This window comes from Prosopis cineraria, unplaced genomic scaffold (genome assembly GCF_029017545.1).
Source record: "Prosopis cineraria cultivar Desert tree isolate PC_DT_omini unplaced genomic scaffold, ASM2901754v1 PC2, whole genome shotgun sequence".
Classification (NCBI taxonomy): Eukaryota; Viridiplantae; Streptophyta; class Magnoliopsida; order Fabales; family Fabaceae; genus Prosopis; species Prosopis cineraria.
In genome coordinates, this window is record NW_026555333.1 from 22,221,446 (window position 1) to 22,243,263 (window position 21,818).

A 21,818-nucleotide genomic window follows, 5' to 3' on the forward strand; every position below is an offset into this window, starting at 1 on the left:
TGTTATTCATTAAAAATAATTTTTATCTCAGATAATGTAGCTAACACCAAACCTTCCGTTGAATTTTGAGGGGTTTATTGCTAATCAGAATTAGTGGAGTTAAGGGTGAAACTTTATTTTGATGTAAAGTTTAATTATGAAATTTTATTTGTAAAACTTATTTTTATGCTCCACATAGTTTATAAATAGGTCTTTTGTTTTGTTATATATCTTGTCTGCTGGTTGGAAGAAGCTGAACTCTCAATTGAAATGATCTTTCATGCAAAATATTGTGTTGTAGAGTTTCGGGAGATCTTATTTATAGAAAAGGTTTTGTCAAAATTTTTACAAATATATTAAAGTTTTTATTAATAAAAAACTGGTCATGTATGTTATAAATTAGTAATTATATAATTATGTTTTAATAATTGAAAGAATTTGTGATTTAAAGCTTAAGAATGATATGTTTGTACATATATTCTTTACTAATCACTCTTTATTTTTGAAGCGCTACAGCCATCTTCACTAAAGAAAGTTGCTTTAATTGTTTGAAACCGTGGGAACATCACGGTCCTTTGATCTGATTTTTTTTTTTTGTGCTAAAACGTATTATATTTATAATTGAATATTCTGAGGATATGTGGATTAATCATAAAGTGAAATATCTGGAAAATTATAACAATCTGATGATCCAGAGATAGTATACAAAAAGGAGCACTCAAACAATATTAGGGAGAATATGTATCAGTTAAACAATATTCTTTAGTATGACACTCTTACCATCCTCCATCCCCCTAGCCAGTCTCTTGCCGGACAACATTTTGTAATTTACTTCTAGAAAGTCCTTAATTTCTTTTGGTTATACTTCTGGCCAAAGCAATTTTTACAATGTCTAAAGTTAATGGAGGTTATAATAGAGTGAACATAGGTCAGTAGCTTTCTACCTAACTATTTGTATTGCTATTATTTTAAATGTGTACGATTTGATGAATGCTATGGCCACTACTATGATTTTTTGTAACCAAACCAAATCTGAAATGTTATATTCTTAAAGTTCTGAGTAGACAACCTTATGAAAAGTTATGACACTTGACACTATGTTTTGATAGCTTAGGACCTACTCTATAAAATGTAAAAGCCTACTGCCCTAGAGCTATTTGATTGCTCTGAACATACCCCTTTTTTTATGATTTTTATGGGTTCGGTTGAGTGATATTGTTGTGCTCCTGTCATTATCACGTATCACTCAAAGTTACTGATTTTTATTTAATCCTCATGAGTTATTTTCTATGTAATTATGCATAAACTGTGTACTTCTCCTTCCATGTGTTAATAATAATTTCAAATGATATTTATATATTCTTCATTGCGATTAGTTGGTGTTTGCTGTAAATGCAATTCGCCTTACGTATAAAAACTTACATACTTAATTTTATATATTTAATTTATTTATTTTCAATTAAATCAATGTATGTGAACTTTTTATATATTATTTATTATATAACAAATTCTTATTATTAATATTAGAGAAAATTAATCTTTTAATCTTTTAATTTTTAACTCACTTGTAACTCAATCCCTCAACTATGACTCATTGTGACTCAGTCTCTCAACTATAAATCACTGCGACTCAATTCCTCAACTTTTGATTCACATATAACTCGACCTTTATTTTTTAATTTTTTTTAAAAAAATTTCTTATTAAATAAGAGGGATAAAAAATCCTCATATATTATTTTAAAATACCCTCCTCTTACTCATTGATGTGAGGTATAAGCTAACATAAAAAAAAATTAACAAAAGTTAAGGGATTAAATTGTAAGTAATTCAAAAGTTGAGGAATAAAGTCAAAGGTGAGTCTTAATTGAGGAATTGAGTCATAGCGAGTTATAGTTGAGGGATTGAATTACAAGTGACTTAAAAGTTGGAGGATGAAAAGATTAATTTTCCCTTAATATTATTAATATATTAAAATTCACATGCCTTAATTTGATTGGTTAGAAGTACATTATGTAAAAAAAGATTAAATATGCAAGTCTTACTGTTTGATATATAAAAATGAAACAATTATGTGATGAATATAAAGTTAGTGAGATTATTGATATATAGTATCTCCTCTTTCAATAAACTAAGTGGGCTTACTTTTAAAGGGTCAAATATTTTATTTTTAGATGATGACAATAGTGATTAAGTAATGTTTTGCAATTTGACCGTCTGAAGGTTTATATTTATGTTGTCCTTTAAGGAAAAAAACATTTTATTATCATGTTAAAGTATAAAAATAATCACAAAATATTATGAGGAGGTACTAATATTCTTAATTTAAGTGTAGGGTAATTTTACCCATCTACCCTAAAAAAATGGTGCAAAAATTTTAAATTTGTAATAGCAACCTGATATCTATTAAGTAAGACTTATAGATTCCACATGTTATGTCACATATAAATTGTTGGAAGCAAAAAGATTTATGAAGTTGTATATTATAATGTAATTTTACCCATCAATCATAAAAAGGGTGCAAAAATTTTCATTTCATAATAAAATTTACTTGTTAGTAAAACGATGACCGTGAATGTTAGAAAAATTGAATTTTTATTTGATATGAATTGCATACATAGAAATACATGTCTTTAAATTTGTCTTAATTGATTAAAATTAATCTTAGGCATAATATTTTATTTTATCACATTACAATCACAAAAATATATTTTGATTCAAAACTTATATGAAGCTATCACAACTCTTAATTCTGTTCTCTCAGCTACCCAAGTTAGTTCATCTCTTCCCTCTCCTCCTGACTATAAAGGGTGGCAAAATAAAATATTGTGATTAGAGTTTGTGCCAATAACATATGTCTTTGTTTTGTTTTATGTAGGAGATTTTTGCTTCGTTTTTTAAGGTTTTGAGCAAAATTGTACCATAATATAGTAAATGATAGATAATTTTTCCCTAACCCATTTACATGCTCGTTGAATATATGCTGTGCACAAAGCCCAATCAATTGAACCTGGGTTTAACAAAATGACAAATAAATAAATATAACAAAGACTTTGAACCTGAACCTTCATGTATTAGACCACAGTAATGAGACGTTAGAAAAGAGAAAAAATGACAAAAAAATTTATTTAATTATGTAAATGATATATTAATCTCACAAAATAGTATAATTCCCTTGGAGTTTCATGAAACTTTTTTGTCATTAGGGAATTAAAAAAATGGTCAAATTGTCCTCAAATAAAACAAAAATTCTTAAAGTTGCGAATAACTATTGAATTATTTTAAATTTAAAAAAAAAGTTATTAATATAAGAACAAAAGTTGTAAATAAAAAGTTATTAATTTTTAACACTTGATGTATATCAGAATCTGCATATGCAGAATTGTAAATGACTATTAAATTATTGAGAATTTAAAAATAAAAGTTATTAATATAGGAACAAAAGTTATAAATGAAAAGTTATGAATTTTCAACACTTGATGTATATCAAAACCTGTAGATGGGAGCTGTGAATAACTATTGAATTGTTGCAAATTTAAAAATAAAAGTTGTTAATATAGAATAAAATTTATGAATAAAAAGTTGTGAATTTTCAACATTTAGTGCATATTAAAACTTACATATCAGGACTTGTAAATAGTTATTAAATTGTTGTGAATTTAAAAATAAAAATTATTAATATATCAACAAAAGTTGTGAATGAAAAGTTGTGAATTTTTTTAATATGAATAAAGGGCAAAAGTATCATTTTCTATAATTTTTTAATGACAGAAACATTCTTTGGGACTTAATGAAAATTATGCCATTTCATGGGATTATATCAATCTATCATTAATATAATTTAAATAAATTTTTCTATCATTTTTTCTAGAAAAAATGAGAAAGATAGAAGCAATATTCTGAAGTTTTTTCTTAATTTATTGAAGAGAAAGAGGCATATTTATCCTTATTTTTTTTTTTAAAAAAAATTGTAATGAAGAGATCAGCTTGATCTTTCGCGCGCCAGTTAAGACAATGCTTGTAAGGAATATGAACTGAAACACAAACACACCTTCAATTCCCTGCAACAACAAGCATCACAATACTTAAATTGAAAACATTCACTAAGGTCTTAAACAATAGTACCATCTCAGAAATAGGATCGCATCACTAAAGTCTTAAACACAAAAATGTGAAGTAGCCCCCGACATGTCTAAAACACAAAAAATATAAAGTACACAATTTGAACATTGAATAAGAAATTCATAGCATCAAGTTATATATCCTTCAAATTGGCCAAGTATGATAAAATAATCATTTAAAATTCTACTTGTAAGCCCGAATACCCAAAAAAACAAAAAAACAAAAAAAGACACAACTAACTTGTAATTGACAGTCATCTCCACAATGAAGAACTAGGCTTAAACCCAAACATTAAAGAGCACATAGGCAGAAGGATCGAGAGAAATAGAAGATAAACCTAATGCATGATACTTTCTATCTAATAATTATAATAATTTTTCTAGTTTCATCATTTTGTTGAATAGATAAGAAACTCTTGACTTATATTTGAAATATTTGGAGAAATAAGACAAACACACAATTGCAATGTTCATATACGCTACAGATTTCATCAAATATTACCCTCATCAATGTAAAATATATAAGGTATAGCAAGCAGCATTGTCGACAAGCTACACGCGAATAATAAAATATAAATTCGACACAAATACACAAAGCCCCCAATATAGTTTTTTTTTTTTTTAAGAAAAAATATTGAACTTTGAAGGAGTTACAGACCTGATTAATAAATGGACCAATAGTATCGTCCATAATATTGGTTCTTCTCCATCTGCAGTGCATTTTCATTTATCTGTATCTGAGGGTGACTTAATTCATCACAGTCGGAGGCAAAAAATTTCCTGAGAGAAGGACAGTACAGGATCTCTTTGTACACGAACTTCAATTCTGGTAGTTCCCACATTTGCATTGTGATCAATTTGGGAAGAGTTAAAGTAGGGCACGAAAGGCGATGATCCTCTCCAACAATTTCTCTCATGGAGTTACAAAACCCCACATTGATGAACTCCAAACTTCGGAGCTGTGCTAATAACTCAGGTATCAGTACAATCGTCATACTGTGACATCTGGTAATATAGAGAGATTTGAGATTAGAAAATAAGATGGGGATGGTGGGTAGATGCAAGGATGGAGCAAGTGGTGACACAATATCTTTCAAGTCCTTTAAATCTTCGAGGGTTAGATCCCCAAAGAGATTAACGGAGGAGCAAAAGCAGCAACTAGTAGAGTAACAACACAAGCACTCCAACTCATCGCAACTCCTAATATCCAAAGTGTCAATTCGGTGTAGATTATCATTATTACAAAATGATAAGACACGGCATGCGGGATATTCATTCCATTGCCCAGTGTGACACTCGCATATAAACAACTGCCTGATATTTTCTGGTAGCATCACTACACTAGCTCCCAAATCTATGTCCATAAAAGTTACCATTTGACTGGGGTAGGGGTCGATTCCTTCTAACTGCATTTCAAAATCTTCAACCATATCATTGGGGTATTCTTTTGTCTTTGATAAAGTTAGAGAAAAGGTTTCAAGTGCAGAATCTTTAACTTGTAAACTACTCACATAAGCATTGAATTGGTTGATGTCACAAAAATTGACTGTAATAGCTTCTAATTTGTCTAAACCTTGTAGATCTTGTGCATTAACTTCTATTAAGTTCGGAGTCCAGTTATTAAGCTCAAGAGATTGTAGATTGGTCATTTTGGATATCATTGAAGTTGACATTTTTAACTCTTTTGTGTCTTGTAGGTTTAGATGTTTAAAATTCTCCAATGATTCCAAGCCTGATGGTGCTTCAGTGATGGCAGTAGATGAAAGGTCCAATGATATGAGCCCTTGTAGCTTTCCTAATGAAGGTACATACCTCAATCTTTCACATCCTGAGATTAATAATGTAATGAGGCATCTCAAGTTGGATATAGAGTTTGGCAAGCACTCAATACCTGTCTCAGACAAATCAAGAACTTTAAGAGCAGGCATGTTGTTGAAAAAATCGTCTGAAATCCATTCAAGAGTAGTATTACAATTTAAAAGAAGCATTGAAAGTTGAGAACATCTTGGAGATATGCCAACTGGTATATTTTGTATATTATTTCCTGTCAAAAATACTTTTTCCAAATCTTCTTTCCACAAGTTATCCTCCGGTATTTTGTTCAATTTCAGTTGAGCTTTTGCCATGATTTTATCATTCTCTTTTGCAATACCTATAGCCATCATCTTGAGTAAATTGTGCATTCCCCATCTTGGTCGCAATAATAATGGGTCTTCCAATAGACTATTCTTCCTTAATTTATCCAATATGTTGTAACCTTCCTCATACTTATTTATCAACTTCATTCCATCGATCCATCCCATATAGATAAATCTTCTTATCACATTTCGACAATTCAGGCCAGAATCATCTTCATCAGTTTGTGAGGCCCAGTACAAAAAACATTCTTGTAATTTATTATTTATTAGCCGAGCATAACTAGATCTCAGAACAGGAAATACCCATTTGTTCAAATCATATTGCCAATCCTCCATTCCTTGAAGGCAGCTCAAGATATGGTTCCAATACAATATTTGATGTTCTTTCCCCCTCATGCTTCTTCCAATTATAACAATAGCAAGGGGCAATCCTTCACATTTATTTGTAATATCCTGTGCTATCTTCTCAACTTCCAATGACAATCCTTCATTGACTCCCATAGTCTTTTCAAACAAAGCCCAACTATCAATGTCCCGGAGAGGTTCTACTTTTATGATATTCTTGCAATTCATGACTTGACATACTTCCAATGAACGGGTTGTCAAAATCAATGTAATTTGGTTATATGAAGTAGGTAATCCGACCTCCTCTAGAAAAATAGGATCCCAAATATCATCAAAAATAAGAACATATCTATTCATATGTTTGAATGCTTGGAATAATTTGCCAGCAATTCTTTTAACCTCATACTCATTAGATATGTCCAAATCAATTGATGCAGCCACAACTTTTTGCAACTGGCAAATGCTTTGATGTTGTGATGCAGTTACCCAAATGACATGATCAAAGTCACCACTTACTTCTTCTAAAAGCTTGTTATGGATATGAGTTGCTAAAGCTGTTTTCCCCACCCCTCCCATTCCCCATATCCCAATTGCTGACGCCTTATCTTCGATTATCCACTTCCATATTTGTTCAATATATTCTTGAAACTCTTCCCCTACTAAATTTGTTGCTGGTAATACGTAACCTTTAGAACATCCTAGCAACAAGAATAGCAGTAATCAATACTCAACATCAGGTCATAGCAGGAATCACATATTTCTTGCACGGGAAGTGATAAAAATAAAAAAGAAAATTAACATATCACATTTAAATTTCAATCTTGTTTAGTATGATAATGTTTGTTTATATATATATATAGTCAAAATTTTTGATAGACGACAGTAAAAATCGGCCTGACAGTTGAAGTTCATATTGTACGTACCTGTTATCAAATCAACATGGTCTCTCTTAACTTTTCTATTAGAACCATCCAATTCTATATATGCCTCTCTTCCAACATTTTCAGGGCTAGCACGCCTTCTCTTAACTCGAGACATATATGAATCTTCTTTTGCTTTTACTTGTGAACTTTCTGCTTTGCAATATAGATTTGCTTTTTCCTTATTCAAGTTACTGTTAAGTAACTGTAGAGCTAGATTCAGCCGTCCTTCATTGCTGTTAACCTGCATTGCTAACCATATCATATATGTGAAAACATGAATAAACAGTAACTGTAGAACAAGATTCAGCAATTTTTGGTCCAAAATATAGGATACCTTGTAATAATTAAATCACTTTTTTCAATTTTACCCCTTCTTGATTAACATAAATGTATTTAATGTAGTTGTATTATTATTTAAAACTAAGAGTAAAAATAAAAATATCTTTCATTTTTTTATGATATTAAAAAAAACTAACTTCTTTTAATATACATGAAACAATTGAAAATATTCTATAATAAAGACTTGAAGGAGTATTTGATATGTGGTAACTAATTTACTATTGACAGTACCTGAATTGAATGAATCATTTGTTGCATAAAGTTAATAACGAATATGCCACTATCATACCTACATTTTGATCAAAAAGATAATGACGATGACATTGTGATGAATGCTTCCCGTTTTTTAACGTAAGCCTTATAATTTAAAATAAAAATCGTTAACTCACTTGTTGGACTGTAATGGAATATTATTCGCCATCGTCTGATCAAATTTTGTGAACGTAGTATCCTTGAAGAGATTTTCCATGGCAATCAGCTGACCATAAAACATTAATTATTAAAAAAGAGAATAATCAATCAATTAATGATATGAATATTACAATCACCTAACACTTACCAAATTTTGAGTTGTCTCGTCACGTTCTATTTTAGTCATATATTCATCACCCAATAAAGAATCCCATATTTCAACCAATTTATTCTTTAAATCAATAATGTATAAATAAAAATGTCCATCTAACTTTTGCCCAACATGAACCGGAATGAATATCTGTGATGAATGAAATAAAAAATTAAATTAATATATAGTCAAAAAATGTAATTATATATAAGAATAAGAAATTATAAATAAATGGAACATAGTACGTACCTTTTCACAGTCAACCAAGTGATCAGACATGTAGTTTTCTTTTATATTATTCCGTTTGACAAAGTCGAGGAAGTAGCTTACGTAGCCACCATCTGCTATTCTCTATAATTACATCATGGATGAACAAATAAAAAGTTCTTGTCAATGAAACAGTTTTGAATTGCAAAACTAACATCTTATATTTAATTTAAAAAGGATTAAGAAATCACCGAAAATGACACCGGAAGATACCAATGACGAGGATTAGCTTTTTCCTTTCGTTCAATGTCAGTAAAGATCTCAACAAAAGCATCTATCACCTAAATTGCAAGGTAGCAAAAATGCATGTAAGTATGTAAAACACCAAGAGCAGCATGTATATAAATAAATACTTACCAGTGGATTCAAGCAAGTCCGTGGTTTAAGTGTGGTAAAGGCATATTTATCCAAAAATGAATGTGATGAAGAAAAAACCAGATACTCGTCCCTGGAGAACATAAAAGATAAGAGTCTCTACCATTTAAAAAAGAAAAAAATTATCGATGGTTATTTTATAGCGTTTTTACCCCGTTTAAGAAGGGACATAAAAGCCGCAAACTTATATATAAATTATTACCAACGTGTCAGTAAAATTAAGTTTTAACTTTAATTTCAATTTTTATTAAATTAAGTATACATAAATTTTTTTATTAAATTAAGTGTACATAAATTCATAATTACGCTTAAACTCAAAAAACTTTAAACCAAAGTTTCTTAATAGAATCTTTCAACATCCTTTTTAAAATTGATGCAAAGCTGGTGTCAGAGTTTTATTATTAAAAAAATACCATCTGTTTGGACCAAAATAGTGCATTAGGACAGAGGGTAAAATCTAGGGAGAATGACAATTACGAACCTTCTAAGATTATTAATCTCAATTACAGACCATGAAATTTTGAAATCTCAGTTAAGGACTATGGTCCTTAATTGTGATAAAAAAATGTAATTTATGAGGTGGGATTCACTAACGCGACTTGAGAATTCACTAACCCAACTTGAGAAAATTACTAACGTATATTGTGAAAACATAAGACCCCACTTGGGAATGAAATGTTTAACAAAAAGCGTCACTTGAGAATTCACTAACTAGACTTGAAAAAATTTCTAACGTATATTGTGAAAAAATGAAACCCTACTTAAGAATCAATTGTTTAATAAAAAGTGACTTGTCCTAATTGATTTTTTTATTAAACAATCGATTCCTAAGTAGAGTTTCATATTTTCACAATATACGTTAGAAATTTTTTCAAGTCTAGTTAGTGAATTCTCAAGTGACACTTTTTGTTAAACATTCCATTCCCAAGTGGGGTTTCATATTTTTACAATATACATTATAAATTTTCTCAAGTTAGGTTAGTGAATTCCCAAATGACAATAGTGAATTCCATCTCACAAGCTACATTTTTTTTATCACAATTAAGGACCATGATCCTTAACTGAGATTTTAAAATTTCACGGTCCGTAATTGGGATTAATGTTCTTAGAAGGTCCTTAATTGTCATTCTCCCTAAAATCTACTATGGTCCAGTTCAAAGGGAACCATGCTGCCAAGTCTAATCCATTAAAGTTGGACCTTGGAGGATTTGATGAAATGTCCCATTTTGATGGAATGGTAGCCGCTCTCCCTCAACAAAGTGCCCCTACAATTCTCAAATTTGTGTGAACAATTATTTCTCTTCTTGGCAAATGAAATTCAAATTTGAAGGAGCATATTGTTGTAGCCTCTTTATAAAAAGCAACAAGTGCATAACTTAAGATCTGTTTGCAACTCCTTCAATACTTAGCACAAATTGAACTTGCCCCAAGCAAACTTAACTGACTTAACATCACTACAACCTTGCCCCACATGACCCTAATGAGAAAGCTATGTTTGGTACTCAACAAATGCAAAAGGTAGAGGAGGAGGACGGGATCTACATTCTCACATTGCAAGAATAGGAATATTTTCATTAACAACAGGAAGAACAAGAGCAAAAAGAGTAGGCTAAATTGTGCTAGGTGATAGCTAAGACCATGCAATGTTTTCTCAATCAATTCGCGATCCATATAGCAATCCATTGGAGACCCCTTAGCAAGGCAATTCAGAGAAGAGCCCACACGTAAGAGGCATGAGGGATAACCTTTTAGTATTAAGGAGTCAGTTAGCCCTCAACCATTGCCCTGTGAATGTTACACTTTACCACACTAACAAGGATTGGCTAGCTAATGTGGACACTCTAATGTAAGAAGCAAAAACTCGATACAAGTAACCAAACTACTTACAAAGTTAGTCCTTTGCAAGGTGTTAAAGGCTTAAGGGCTAATGCTTTAAAAGAGGGAATAGAGCTGACATTCATATAGTAAGATAACTATCCTTAGTAGACCCAAAAGCCATTAGAGAGGTGGTTAGATAAATGTATATACCTAGTCCAAGGCCACAATTTTCATGCTATGCTCGAGAGTAGATGGTGCCTTGACCTTAGAAAACATTGCAAGATTCACCTTCCGATGTAGAAAGTTTAGCCACTCGAATAACATGAAGTTGAGATTGCTCCACACTTCTGGCCCTTAAGGTTAAAGAAAGTAAGAAACAATCTAACATTGCCACACAACTAAGAAAGATAAGTCTTTAGCTTCCTCTCAAAGAAGTTCATCTCACTCCTAGGAAACCAAAAACTCCCATCCAAAGAGGAGCGACAAGAGAGGGAATATTACAAGTACCATCACTCCCAGAACTATTCCACCCTAACTTGTCTTAGGCTTTTAAGACTACTATTTAAGAATTCATCAATTGTGGAATTCTCAAGTTCTCAAAGTAGAAGAAAGAGGCAATTGTGTTAAATAAGAATCCTTTCCCTTTAGTGGAAATCATTAATATAGTGAAGTTAAGCAAACATAAGAACTGAGCATCAGCCAGAACAAATCATGCTTGGGAGTATCGCATGACCAGAAGGGATTCCAAAAAGAATGAGTACTAGCTATAATACCTATAGAATGTTTAGAGAAGAATAATAAAGGAACTTGAAAAATAGCCACCAAGCTAAAGCAGCAAGTCTAGGACACTTTAAGTAAGATGCTAGGGAAATTCAACTATTAAGTGAAATATTTGCTATCCTAGGTATAGGATAGCTACTCCTTAAGAAACTAACTGTATGGTAGGACAAAAATCCACTTAAGTACTAAGGAAAGTAGAAATAAAACCATAACTAGTAGCAGTTTTGCCATAAGGATGGTAAGAAAGTTTAGTAGTACCCTTTAGGAAAACTCCAAATATATAGTGGAACATTCTTTATCACCTAAAGGCATTGATCCCCTTGAGCAAAACTTAAAAACAAAGGCTCCCATAAAGAAGTGATGTGGCAAGATCCTAGGTAAACACTAAGCTTGGTAAGAGGGAGTTGTTCCCTAGGCCTTCAAAACGGAAGTTTAGACTAGGAGCCATAAAGCATGCCAACTCAAATGAGTCCCTTAAGAGCAACAATCTTGTCAAAAATTTTAGGTTAACATTTAGCATCGCTTACCCTTAACATATGTTGGTTCTATTTAATCTTGTTTTCTTCTATTACTTTAACCTTGCTTATTTCTTTTCAGCTAAACCAAACAAAAAATCCTTTGAAGGATGGTGACAAGGACAAGGAATACTAGAATGTTATAGCTCAGATACTTTTGAAAGACCCCAGGAAGCCTTAATACTAGCTAACTAGAGGGTGGAAGCCTTCACTAATAAGATTGCTATTAGTCTTGAGTTTAAGTATCTAGAACTACTAGCAATGGAATGGGCTTCCTAAATTTCAATCATTCAAAATTTAGGAAAGTCTTAACAAATCATAATGGAAAACTTGCTGCACACATGATACAACACCTCAAACTACTCAAGATATAAACATATCTAGATAACGTTTCTATCTCTCAGATGCTAGTGAATAATGTTTCTATCGTCAACATGCTACTAGTGAAATTACTTAGGAAAGTGGACAAGATGTAACAAGACATGATCCCTATAAATATGATTAGGCATCATTTAATGGAGATGAGTCTAAGATGATCATTGTGGGCACCAAGTTTGCTTTAGCAGCCTTCTTTATGATCAACTTTGCCACCCAATACCAAGCCCTCTTAGGATAAGACTACATTTATGGCAATAAGTATATTCCATTCTCACTATACTAATGACAAAGAAGGATGGTTGTACCTGTGAGGAAAACTCCAACTATGAAGTAAAACCTCCTTTATCACCAAAATGTGCCAATCCCTTAACCAGAGCCCAAAAAACAAAGGCTTTAATAGAGAAGTGCCATGATAAGATGCTAGGCACAAACTAAGATTGGTTAGTTGGAGTTGTTCCCCAAGCCTCAAAAAGGGAAGTTTATATAAAAATCCATGAAGATCCTATTTATAGGGGAGGTTCTGTCAAAATTTTTACAAAAATATTAAAACTTTGTTATGATAATTAGTATCAAATTGTTAGAACTTTCATATTATATGATTCTATTTTTGAAAAATGGAATAAATTTTCATTTTGAGGTTTATGAGGATATGCGAAGTGCTTTGCACCTTGTTGATTACTCTTTATTTTCGAGGCATGACAAATGGTCTCTATACCACGTACCATAGTGGATTGTGATTTATCCACAGCAGATGGAGTCATGTAGCGTTAGTCAAGGTGGGTAGACTTTTAGCCAAGATAGACACGCACAGAAGTGCTAAAATGATTGTTTTGTCCCTATTTCATCCTATTCTCTATGCTATTTCTAGTTTTTATGTTTACACTTATCATCTATACTTTGATTCTTAAAAATATACTAGCAAAATTACTTTTATGATTTTTTATTGATTTATTGGGATCCCAAATTCAAAAATAGTTTTCATAAAATTTATTTCTCATATAGCCATAATTGATCCTTAATAATTGAGAGCATCATGTTTTGTTGACTTTAGTTAGAGTTAATGATAGAGGTCATTACAAAGGGCATTTCGATCTTCTCGCCCTCATCACTCCTTCATTCTTCCACCATTACTTGTTCCTTTGCATATTTTTCATCCTTTGATTTTTTTTGTTTGGTCTAACTAAAAAAGCAACAGGTAAGGTTAGAGTAATAGTAAAACATACGGGTAACAAGAACTAACCTATGTTGTGGGTGAGCGATGCTAAATGTAGATTGTTCACAAAGTTATTGGTCCTAATGGACTCTTTGAGTTGGTTCCTCTATAGCTCTTTATCTAAACTTCCCTTTTAGAGGCTAGGGGAACAACTCTCTCTTCCTAAGTTTGATCCATACCTGGCATCTTGCCATAACACTCCCTTGTTAGAGCCTTTGTTTTTAGGATTTGGTCAAGGGGATCGGCTTCTTTAGGTGATGAAGGTGTTTTGCTTTCCTTAAGGGTGCCATCATCCTTCTTTGGTATCCTTATGGTGGAACTTTTGCTAGTTTTGATTTTAGATTTACCTTCTTTCTTGGTGCTTTAGGCAGATCCATGTCATGCTATCCTAGTAGTTTCCTGAGCAGTTGCTATCTTGTACTTGGTGGTGTTAAATATTTCACATAATATTTGAACTTCTTGGACATCTTACCTATAATGTCCTAGACTTCCTACTTTGGCTTAATGGTTGGATCTCTAGGTCTTTTATGTTCCTCTGTCTTCTTTTGTATACATCTTATAAGTATAGTGAGCTTGAATAGATCTTTAAACTCCATAACTTAGAACTTCTTTTAGAGTTATAGCTTTAGTCCTCACTGTGCCATCTTGACATACTTGATCTCAAGTAACTATGACTTACAATATCTATAGAGCTTCTTAAACCTATTCAGGAAACTCTTATATACAAACTTTTAGTTTCATTATATGGAACTTCTCTTGGATATTTCCATACATTTTAGTGTAATTATATATTGAGTTCTAAGGTAGCCTAGCATAACATAAGAAAGCTAGCCTCATGAAGGAGTTGTGGAACAATCTCAATTTCATGCTATTAGAGTGGTTGAGCTCTCCACATTGAATTGTGAACCTAACTATGTGCTCGTGTGTTGAGGTTCCATCTTTTCTAAAGAGGATGGTGAACTCTAAGACATGGAATCTTCTTAGGAATGAATTCTATGGTTGATGTATTTTGGGTTTGATTTATAGAACTCTAACCTTGGCAAAGGCCTCAAGCTAGGCCTATATAGCTCTTTTACTACTTCCCTAATAACTTTAGGCTCTACCAAAGGTAGTTCTCTAGCTGTATGGTTCTCTATTCAAATCCTCTCTCCATGTATGTTGTAACATTTTGATTTCTTAACCCTATGATTAGTTGTTAATTAGGGATAAAATGGTAATTAGTAAAGGATTAGAGATTTGGATAATTATGTGATGATTTGACTCATTAGGGTGTCAAAAGAATAGATACATGTGGAAGGATTACGTTCGAGTCGAAGCAAGTACATGTGATGAGACTACTTCTCATTGTGCTACGCACTATGGCTAGAGCTATATGCATTGCAACACATGGATTAGAAAATGACCCCATGAGTCGGGAAATTTAGGTGAATTTTAGAAAGAAAAATTAAAAAACACACGAAAGGAGAGGAGAGGAAGTTGAATTGTGTTAGAGCAAGCCATTTTGAAGCTGTGGAAGGCACTTTTGATTAGTAACATATCGGGTAAGCTACATATAACTCTTATCTTCCATTCTACCCAAATTTCACTGAATATGAGTTATAAAAAAATTAAATTAATGAAATTTAAGGGGTTTGATTCTTACTTAATAGTAATAAAAAAGTTCTCGAGAGTTAAATTAGAGAGCTTTGTGACTGGTTTAGAGTTGAACAATAGAGCTTTGAACCCGTAAGCTCAATTTAGCCCTCATTCATTGAGATTTTAGGGTAAAAATCATGTTTGAATGAAATAAGACTAGTTGAGGTGATGTAAAGTCATAATCAAGTAGTAATAGAACTAGAATGGATAAATGAAAAAAGGATAGATAGCTAAATCTGGCCAAAAGTAGTAATTATGTGCTTTTGGTCAAATTGGACCAATTGATTAAATTGTGCCAATTGTATTTAGATTGGAAAATTGTGCGTGTGAGTTGAGAAAAGAAACTTGTGATGAGATATAGTGGTAGTTGAAATCCATAGATAACCTTTTTAGTGACAAAAAGATTGAGATAACTAAACAACTTCCTCTGTTTGACTATTTGTTATAACTGTGTGTGGTTATGCTATATATTGTATGAAATTGTTTTGAACTAAGCATGTTTTATAGCATTAAATGTTATTTTCATAAAAAGGGGTTTTGGTTAAACAAATAATGAAATTATGTAATTTGATTTAGAAATATGTATATATATATATATGCGTAAAGTGGTGATTAGAAACCTATGAATGGTTTAGAAAGCATGATTATAGGGGTGAGAGTTCATCCAGGTGAAAGGTGGTGATAAAACTATATGGCATATTCTTTTTAGTACTCGACGGGGTACAGTATTAGAGAATTATATCTTCTTAGTGCTTTTCAAGATGTGGTGTTGGAGATTATCTTCTTAGTACCTATTAAAATATGGTGTTGGAGATTTGGACTCCTTAGTGTCAGTGTGATATGGTATTAGAGTCAATGACATCCCATTATGTGTATTGGGAGAAACCATAGTCCAAAAGTGAGACAGAACACCTTTAGCCGGGTGATTCTATCACTAAAGGTGAGCTCAAGGCTAATGAGAGTATAAATTGATTTAAGATGAGCCTATGGTTTTGAGTTGGGGTAATTTGAAAGTTTGAACGGTAGAGATCATTCTTATATTAGAAAAGTGGTGAAAAACAATGAAAATGGTGATATATGCTATGTTGATGAGATTTGAATGGAATATGTGATATGTGTTATATTAAAAAGATATATTAAGCTTTACTTTCATATAGTTGTATGTGATAATCAGTAGTAGGAAGTTATTCTATTACTAAAATTTTTATTTCACCCTCTTGGTTACATTTTTATAGGACATAACAGTGATCAGGGCAAGAGAAAAGAGTCTGGACTGATATAATGGTACCATGGTCATATGAAAGCTATGAGTTTATGTAATGAACCAATTTAGTCTAAATTTTTTGTATATGAGTTGCTACAGGGTTGCATGCATAATTTGAATGGCTATGAGTTATTGAATGTAAAAATTATGATGAATGTCATAAATTTTAGTGAATCTGAGCCCTTGTGTGGAAATTATGATGAAATAACAATTCAGGGCTAAGATTGAGTCGTGTTTATATTATGAATGTGAATATATGTAAATTTATGGTGAGATAGGCCAAGTGGGTCAAGTTTGTGTTAAGTGGTGAAATTTTATGAAGTGTGAAAATGGGTTGTTAAATGGCCACATTTTGATATGTGTGTGTGTGTGTGTGTGTGTGTGTGTGATGAAATGTGATTAATCAGATGTGTTAGGTCTTTTTAGACTTAGTTCAAGGCCTTGTGTGGTCTAATGAGATAATAGAATTGATTTGAGCTCTTGGGTGCATTAAATTTTAAGAGAAAGTAACTTTTTACACCTGAGTGTCTAAATTTTGATTGGACCGTTAGATCATGTCCAAATCTATCTTATTATTTAGTTTATGAGTTAGCTTTATGTGGTCACTTAAATTACTCCGATCAGATGACGTATGTGAAAACGGCACACGTTGAAAGTTCATCATTTTTGCTATCAAATGATAGCAACAAATTTGGACTGGCACTCCATGGCACATGGCGTCTCATGTCACGGTGCATGATATAGAAGGTTAGGTGTGTGGCTTTATGCCACATGCCACGGCGCACTTATCACACACTACAGCTTATGGCCCATATGCCAACCTGATTTGGTAGTCTTTAAGCATGCAATGGCTTGTATGAATGCATGTGACTTGCTTTTGTTGTGTAATTCTATAATGTGATGTGATTTCAATTGTTTTGTAAAATGAGTCTTAAGCACAAGCTTTTCAAATAAAGTATTTGATTACTATTTGGTGTGATTAGTATGGTGATTTATTAATCTTCTTTTGTATCAAGCGAATATAGGAGGAGGTTACACACATTGCCCCTCAAACCCTTAGTGCCCTTTATGTTATCTAATTCATACAAGTTACGATTATTGGAAGGGTTAGTACAGGCGTCGTAGTGCCTTTAAGAAGGTCCTTTGTCCTTCATGTTAAATTAGCCATGCTACCCTACCTATCCCTATTGATGAGCTGAAGTATATCATACCTCTACTGATGGCTAAGGTTGAATAGATTCCTTCTTCCTATAAGGTTGCCTCCTAAGCATGGGGCTCTTGTCAGGGTAGTCATTGAAGGATTTTCTTCAGTTACTACTCAAATTGTCGTATACATAACAAACTAGTTGCCCAATGCTTACATGGTTTACATAATGATCTGGCATAATAAAATATACCTTCTTTGATCTCATTCTTCCTATTATTGTTAAAAGAACTCCTGCTCTTATGCCTTAGAGGTTTGGATCCTTTCCTTTTCTTCAGCTTTCTCTATCTATTGAATGAGGAGCAATGTTACTTCATGAGCCCTTTTTTTGACTATCCTTGTCATAGTGCCTTTATAAGTCCTTTAATTTCTTCTTGGGTTTCTCATATTGTGACTCAGAGCTCTACTACAGGCTCTTCAGGCATATGTCAAAAGTTTTCCTTATGTCTAGTGGCTCAATACAAAAGTTTGCTATAGGCTTGTCTAGATCTGAGTGGTTAGATGGTTCATATTTTGCTATACATACTTGCTCCTGTAGCACTGCACTCTAAATCCTAAGGTCTAGCATGGTTTTAATCGTCAAAATCTTTGGAAAGAGTGTTTCTTGGCATTGTCCTTGATGATAAGGTTTGATTAGGTGTGCTGAAAAACTATGTTGGCCCGATAAGAGAGTTAGAGTGTCACAACCCTTTAAGTTTTTAAGAGTATAAGCATGGTAGAGGAGCATTTCCTCAAAAGAATGAGTTAAAATCAAACAATCAAAATGGATTCCCAAGATCTTTTACCACAATTCCTTAGGAAATCCAAGTGACTTATGAGAATAACAACAGGTGCGCCATGAATGATTGTGAAGCTTGATAACATTACTTGAAAAAGTAAGTACAATTAGAGGCTCTGTAAACACAAAGAAGAAGATAAGTCTAAGAAACTAACCTAGGATGCGAAGTGTGCATAGGGAAGGTAAGTCATACAGAGTGAGATTGAAGACAACATGAAGTTGGTAGTTGAGTAATTGCAAATGCTAAGTTTGGTGTAAATTTGGTAGAGCATTGAGAGTCTTGAGTTATGCGTTTGTTGCCTATTTGTAGAAAATAGCAACGTAGTACTTTCCAAATTTGAGTGTGGTGCCAAACATGAATAGATAATTGTTCACACCTTTAGATCCCCAAGGAGAGCTCCATCATGTGAATTACTAGGTATAGGTGCGCTGAGAGTTGATGGAGGAGGTGCAACTTTACCAAGTCTTTCCTCAAAATGCAATATCTCACTTATTTGTGAAAGACTAGATTGCTATTAGGCTAAGTATTCTTCTTTTTTGGTTTGGGCTTTGGGAATCATCATAACTTGGCTTGATGTTTTAATTTTGGTTCAAATAACCACTTCTAAATTCTGAGGTCCAGTATGACCTTTATCATCAAAATCTTTGCATTAGGTATTTCTTAGTATTGCTTTGGCAAGCAAGTCCCACTAACAATGTTGTTCCTCATTAAAATTTCCATTCATGCTAGAGGAGTAAATCCTCAAAAGAGTAATGTATCAAATGACTATCCTTTATTACCATAATTTCCTTAAAGTGTCAAAGTGACTTAAGAGATCAAGGTATAGAAGTGCGTGTGTAAAATAGAGTTGTATAGTACTGAAGAGTAATTACAATAAGGTGCTCCGATGATCAAAGGGAAAAGCAAATTAATGAGCTTAAAAGGTCTATACTAGAAATTCAAGGTCAAGTAGGGCGATGTTGCAGTAATGCTAGGTTAATTGAATTTGCTTAGGACAAGTTTTATTTGAGTGGAGTGTTGAATGAATTGCAAAGAAGCTTTCAATCACACCCTTGTTGCTTTTTATAGAGAAAGGCAATGATGTACTCCTTTGGATTTGAATTTCACCTGCCAAAAGGAGCAATAACTATTTGCACTGAAATGAGAATCGTGGGTGCACCTTATTGAGGGAGAGTGGCAAGGAGATCACTCACTTTGAGTTTCATAAGAATTTAGGAAATGGCCTTAGGATTTGGCTGCCATTCATCAAAATGTGGCATTTCACTAACTCCTCCAAAGTTCATCATTAATGGATTGGACTTGCTTATGTAGTTTCCTCTAAGTTAGGCCTTAATGGATTTACCTTATGCCTAGTGTGCTATTTTGGTCCAAACGCCATCAATCAATTTTTCATGTTGCTGTGACCAGCAGACATGAATGTCATGTTAAAAAAGCTTTGGTGCATTAATAAGTAATTTAAACCTAAAAAAAAAAAAACTCATACACACACAAAAACAAATATTATAGTTTAAAGTATATATCTATATCTAACCATGAAGGGTTGAAAACAAATTGTATCAACTGCAATTCGCGTTCATTCGGTGGAGGAGAAACTAAAAATGGCCCAACTTTTATCTTCTCCTTTTGCTTGGTGCCCGCGTTTATTGGTTCTTTCATTGTTCCTTCCTCCATTGGAGTTGGATCATCCAATATATATAAACCTGTTTTATTTTTGTAAAAAAAATAAATTATTAACATACAGGTCAGATTAACAAAATTGATTCTTGTTTCCCCACTCCTACTACTATTTATATTTATCTCGTCAAACTAAAATATGATATTAACCATTAAGTTATGGGAAAAATCAGCAGGTAGTTTCTCTTAAAAGCTGATGAATCTCCTAAACATACACAAACAGCTAGCTTGTACAAAAATAAAGCAAATATTTTTAACTTGTAAATTCCATTCAAAACACTATAAACAGTCACAAATGAAATTATCCAAGCAAAGTTCAGACTAATAATGAGAAGCTTAAATGATCAATTTGTAACATTTTCAAGTCTTACAAGACTCAATAATGATCGATCACCGAGGGAGTTACAGAAATCTGAGGCTTGACTGGACCTGGGAAGACCATAAAGGAGAGTTTTGCAGCAATTTTCTTGTGTAATCTAAGAAGTGATTTGAAGGAGGAAAAATTATTTAATTCGAATGTCGATATAAATAATTTATTTCTCAATAGATCATCTTGCAGTGGAACGATGATCACACACATATATACATTTCAAGCGTTGCAAGTTATTATATATAACATTCCAAAGCAGAAGTGACCAAGCAAAATACACCCATACATATTCAGGAAGTCTATCAGATTTATATACACACACAAACGTAAGGTTTGAGGCGTTACCGGAGTATTGGACAACCCTAAGGCCTAAGTTATAGGTCCGACATCTTCAGGCAATCTGGGATAATCTTGTCTCTGTGCTATCCGACGTTTCTGCTTCTTCAGGCAATCTGAAGCAGAATGGCAGGGTGAAGGGAGAAGGGTAGTTCAAATGGGGAAGGGAAGAGAAGGGAGAAGCCGAGTGCCGGCGAAGAACAGTGCCAGGGTCGTGTGTGGTGTCTTTATGCGTAGTCTCTTGTTCGTTCGTATGTTGGTTCCGTCTTGGTCGGCGTTCACTGCGTTCGCCAGATCTGGATCTACATCTGCATGTGGTCGCGTGTAGTTGGTCGAGGATGAAGAGCTGCAAACTGCATTTGCGACAAAGAAGGAATATTCAAGGACAAGATTGCGGGAGAGCAAGAGGGTTAATTATAAATAATATAATTATTATAATTTATTTGCTTCTACATTTATTATTATAATTATAATATATCAAAAATTGACCAAAATAAGCTATTAAACTTGTCAAAATAATTATAATATATGAAATTTAGAGTCTAAAATATAAAATATCTAGAATACCTTTAAAATTTAAGAAAATAAGAAAGAATCTAAAATCTGGCAAAAAAAAAATCTAAAATATATACAGCTAATAAAGAAAATATCATAACTGAAATATCACAATGTAACATTATAATTTTATAATGTTCTGAATATATTTTATTTTAATTTTATTTTTATTTTTTTTGTTCACTAAAAAATAAATTAGATGTGAAATAGTTGTAAACTGATCAAAATCAATTTCATAACCTCTACTCGTT

At 32.6% G+C, this 21,818-nt stretch overlaps 1 protein-coding gene across 1 annotated transcript; it reads right to left on the reverse strand.

Annotated features, from left to right (window-relative positions):
• Positions 1-3,928: 3,928 nt before the first annotated feature.
• LOC129304207 (probable disease resistance protein At4g27220) lies at positions 3,929-21,221 on the reverse strand. Its single transcript, XM_054943895.1, has 11 exons — positions 21,022-21,221; positions 20,164-20,332; positions 9,029-9,119; positions 8,863-8,952; positions 8,654-8,755; positions 8,402-8,554; positions 8,232-8,320; positions 8,074-8,131; positions 7,504-7,744; positions 4,756-7,278; positions 3,929-4,037 (listed from the first exon to the last, which is right to left on the reverse strand). The coding sequence occupies exons 2-10, from the start codon at positions 20,301-20,303 to the stop codon at positions 4,760-4,762; spliced, it is 3,483 nt and encodes a 1,160-aa protein (XP_054799870.1). The 5' UTR covers positions 20,304-20,332; positions 21,022-21,221; the 3' UTR covers positions 3,929-4,037; positions 4,756-4,759.
• Positions 21,222-21,818: the final 597 nt, after the last annotated feature.

Coding starts and splice junctions, on each gene's coding strand:
- LOC129304207 (XM_054943895.1), bottom strand. CDS start 20,303: ATGGAGGAAGGAACAATGAAAGAACCAATAAACGCGGGCACCAAGCAA. Junction 7,745..8,073: donor AAATGATTCATTCAATTCAG/GTACTGTCAATA, acceptor TTAGCAATGCAG/GTTAACAGCAATGAAGGACG. Junction 7,279..7,503: donor CCATGTTGATTTGATAACAG/GTACGTACAATA, acceptor TCTTGTTGCTAG/GATGTTCTAAAGGTTACGTA.